Below are 4,740 nucleotides of genomic sequence, written 5' to 3'. Positions count from 1 at the left end.
AATAAAATAATAATTATAAGATGATGTTGTCTACACGGAAGATCATATACAAGAAAGACGCTACACAAAAAAAATGGTGGTCTATCTCTTTACCATGTCAAGAACGATGGTTCATTGGCCGCAGAATTCGAGATATCTTTACTCTATAACCAACCACGTGAATCAAATAGGAAGTCGTTTTCGATGTTAGGCTGGCACCCCACCCACTTGAGTGGAAATATTGAGATCTCCTTTTGACAATCTAGAGGAAAAAGAGATTCTAGTGCTCCCTCAGTTATTTCTTTACGCCACATCTCAATCTATATAGGGATTATAGGAACTGTTGAAGATTCAAACACAACCATGTTATATAAGTTTCATTTTGAAAATAAAACATCACCTTCATTGGATCCACTACATCTCAATTCGTGATTTTGTTTTTCATATTTTTCCTTTCGTCGTCACTTCAAATACTTTTATCAACCTAGCTAAGTTGACACCTTCTATGGTCCATCCCATATTATAGTTATCTTTGATTAATGACTTTCTCATCATGTATTCTATTGTACCTTATGAGTTGTAGTTATTTGATAAATCGATGCTCTAAAAGTGACTTTCTTTATACGCTCCTTGACGTGATATTGCATAGAACCATATTGGGATACACAACGCAAAGATCTACGATTTTGTTTACATGCCACGTCAGAGAACGTACAAAGATCGTTAGTTTATTAGTAGTTTATTTGATTTTATTTTGTTATAGAAAATTCCACTCGGAGAAAGACCCATCCCTATTTCTTAACTTTTCACGAAATACGCTTAATTCGAGCGAGATCTCATATGCATGCATCAGACACCACACCATAAAAGATGATCCCAAGTATGATTCACCAAATCCACCACCTAACCTTAGGAGTAGCATGTGCCATTGAATTTGAGATATAAAAGACCCCCATTTCATGCGCAAAGGAATCCAATGTCCTATAACCATTGGAGACAAAAGCATGAACTTTTATTAATTCACTGTGTTACTCTCCCAACTTTATTATTAACTTTATAGATCATTATTTGGGCAAATACTTCAAGGAAAAGAGAAGTAGAAAGTTACTATTGCAACACCACTTTTTGCTAACACCACACCAACTAATGTTCAATTCTTTGATAACTTACATAAGAATTGGTGAGGCATTAGTAAAAGTTGGTGTGGCAATAGTAACTCTAAAATTGAACCACAGAGACCATACAAACCACATCTTTTGTTGTACTGCCAGCTACAAAAGAATCACTTAATATCATTTTCTAGCAAACTCAATTCAAATTTTGAACTCTTTTGCTGCCTATGGCAATGATGGTCCAAATATTTGTCCAAGCCTTACTAAGATAGTGAGGAAAAAGGTTTAGTAAGGCCTTTTTTCTCACTATCTTAACAAGGAAAGGGTTTCTCATTTGTCAAATTGATCATGTATGTGTTCCGACTCTATGGGACTATTCAATTTGATTGGACAAATGTACATTTATTAAAATTTACTAGTTTAAAACATTTTTTCTAAAATATCTTTATCTATAATCATAAAAAGATAATACTTAAAAAAAAAATTTTGACGAATCATTAATCAAAAATAGAAATTATTTTATTACAAAATTGGAGATTATTGGTTCTGTTGGATTTTCAAAACATTGTTCCATGGAGCAAATAATATGTAGGGAAATTTATTCCAAGGATCCTGACGAGAGGAATCCTTTTTAAATAGTCCCCAAGTTTTGGATGGTAGCACGATGGTCCATTTAGTAAACTTTTTATTTCCTTCGTTATTGTAGAGCTTACCAATTTTTATTTATTGTTGAGATCAATGTTTTTATTGTCGAACTCACCACTTTTTATTGTTGAATTCAATAATTATTAAAAAAATATCGAACTCAACAATAAAAATCAGTGAACTCAACACTTGTAAGTCCCACCCATTTTCGTTTTTCTAATTTTTCGAACTAAAATACATGGAAAGATCGACTAGAAACTTGACATAATAACTTGTCTAATTTTTCACATTTCTTTAAAATGCTTGAAAAAATCTTTGAAAATAACTTATTCATCATTATCAAATCCTTTACATGGGAATGGAGTCTCCTAAACTTGATTGAGATGTCAAAAATTCAATTTTTTTTTTAATGAAAATAATGAATTCGAACGATTTAATCATGAGAAATGTTAGGAGTGAGGTTTAAGGACTACTTAGAAAAAGAAGTTTTAGAAATAAACTATTAAGAGAAGCCCTAAAACTTAGGGAGTAATTAGAAAGAAATCCCACTGCCAGGATACTATTGTCAAGCCAACTTTTACTAATGCCACACCAACTCCTACATAACACGTCAAAGAATTAGTCACAGTTGGTCTGGCGTTAATAAAAACTGGTGTGGCAATAGTGCCTCTCTAAAAAAATCTTTGTTGGTGAGCAAATTATGTTTGGCACTGGTACTAACTCTTCAGAATATGACACTTGTTAGGTCGTGGACCCCACTATTGTTCTCCAAATATTTTGTGGCGCCCCACCTCTATTTCGTATCGGTACTTCATTGTTTCCAATCGCTAAAATAAGCCTTGATGTTGAAAGTTGCCATTAAAAACCGGCGCACGTTAACTTACTTTTTAAGTTAAATTAATGCGCTTTGATAGCCTACTTTTTCAGCGTACACAGATTTGTCCATTTTGAGGTTCGAATTTCTCCGTTGTACTCTCGTTTCTATGTAATTAACATATGGACGAGGATCTTAGCCATTCGATTGGATCATGGCAGAGAGACCAGGCAAGATATCATAGAATCAAACAACCGAAACAAGATAACATAATAACACCGGAGAACACGAGAACATTTCAAGGGATAATTTATGAAACACGTGAGAGCAAAAGAAAACGACAAATCAAATAAAAACATCCGCCCATGAGTCCATCTATGATTCTTAGTAGTCTGTGGAGGGCAATTGTTCGTGGGTGTCGCTGCTGATGAAGAATAACTCGTAGATAAGCCCAGCAAGCCCACCACCAATCAAAGGCCCAGCCCAGTAAACCCAGTGGTTGGTCCAGTCCCAGCTAACCAAAGCGGGTCCAAACGATACGGCTGGGTTCATCGATGCACCATCAAAGGCTCCACCAACCAAAATATTAGCGCCCACGATGAAACCAATCGCAATAGGTGCGATTATACCCAAATTACCCTTTTTAGGATCAATTGCGGTCGCATACACAGTGTACACAAGCCCGAACGTCATCACGATCTCGAACACGAATGCGTTCCATACTGTCACTCCAGCAGATAACGCAAATGCGGAAGTTGCCTATAAAAGTTAAACATAACGGCACAATAAGTATAACCTAACGATCAAACTAACGGAAAAGCGATCAAATTTATAAATTAAAAAACTGACCATGCCGTTAGTGACGAATTTTAGAAGCAAGCAAGCAACAACGGATCCGAGAAGCTGAGCGATCCAGTAGAGAATTCCACGGAGGAGAGAGATGTTTCCACCAACAAAGGCTCCGAAAGTGACGGCCGGGTTGACGTGGCCACCGGAGATGTTAGCTCCGACGGCAACGGCAACGAAAAGAGCGAAGGCGTGAGCCAAAGCGGCGGCGATGAGGCCGGATGGAGAGGTAGCTGCGTTGTTTGTGAGCTTAGAGAAGGCCATACCAGAGCCCTCACCAGCAAAGACGAAGATGAGTGTGCAGAAGAACTCGGCTAACGCGGCCTTCAACGCGTTCGGGTGACTCACCTCTTCAAATCTTCCAACAGTAATCTGGTAGAACGGCATCTTCTTCGCTCTATCGAAATCGAACTAATGAGATTGCGAGGTTTCTCTCTCTCTCTCGCTCGCTTTTGCAGCTCTCCACATCTATCCTTGTCCACTTATACTGAAGGAGTAATGGTCTTGGGTTAATGGGAATAGCCGGTCAACCGGTCGTCACAATATTTTAGAGGGAAAAATAACTCAAAAACAGTGGGCAGAAATAATGATTTCTTAATTCTTATAGCCGGTTCAAACTTACCCACCCACATTTTCTTGGATATTTGAGTTAACCCATAGTTTTCAAATTGATAACGTGCCCCCTTGACCTAGTCTCTTTTATAATCTAATGTTAAAATGACCGAAATGTCCTAATCTTCAACCTATAAGACTATGACCAAAATCAAATGTTTTGAAAGCTATGATTGGACCGAAAACCTATCAATGGACTGTGGTTCAATTTGTTTGAACCGATTTGTCTTTTTTTTAATAATTTAAATATATACTTTTCTTAATTTATTTTCCATTACATTTTTCATGTTACAAGTTGAAGATATAAGGGCAGTTAGGTTGTTTTATATTTAGCTTGTATAGGAGACTTAAGTCAAGGGATATGTCATCAATTTGAAAATATACAGGTATCTCTAATATGGGAAAATTATTTAAAGGACTTTTGTAGAAGGGTTTCTTTCAAAATAATCCCTAAATTTTGTGTGGTAATTTGACATGACATTTAGTAAAAAAATTTCTTGTTTAATAATCCCTTGTAATGTCAAATTCATAGGTTTTATTGTCGAACTCGACAATTTTTTTATTTAGTATCAAGTTCACCAATTTTTATTTATTATTGAACTCGACAATTTTTAATTATTATTAAGTTTACCACTTTTTAAAATTAAAAGTGGTGAACTCGATATTGGTAAAACCTACCCATTTCAATTTTCAAATATTTTTTTACTAAAATACATAAAAAAGATCAACTAA

The 4,740-nt window shown here is 35.8% G+C and overlaps 1 protein-coding gene across 1 annotated transcript; it reads right to left on the bottom strand.

Moving 5' to 3' along the window:
• Window positions 1–2,793: 2,793 nt before the first annotated feature.
• LOC147399730 (aquaporin TIP1-1-like) lies at window positions 2,794–3,872 on the bottom strand. The gene is made up of 2 exons (XM_086445202.1): window positions 3,400–3,872; window positions 2,794–3,309 (listed from the first exon to the last, which is right to left on the bottom strand). Exons 1-2 carry the CDS (start codon window positions 3,781–3,783, stop codon window positions 2,935–2,937), a joined length of 759 nt encoding a protein of 252 aa, XP_086301328.1. The 5' UTR covers window positions 3,784–3,872; the 3' UTR covers window positions 2,794–2,934.
• Window positions 3,873–4,740: the final 868 nt, after the last annotated feature.

The sequence above is a fragment of the Akebia trifoliata genome, chromosome 6 (genome assembly GCF_017979445.1).
Source record: "Akebia trifoliata isolate Shusen 1 chromosome 6, ASM1797944v1, whole genome shotgun sequence".
In the NCBI taxonomy this organism is placed as follows: Eukaryota; Viridiplantae; Streptophyta; class Magnoliopsida; order Ranunculales; family Lardizabalaceae; genus Akebia; species Akebia trifoliata.
This window is presented reverse-complemented; position numbering and strand designations above follow the sequence as displayed.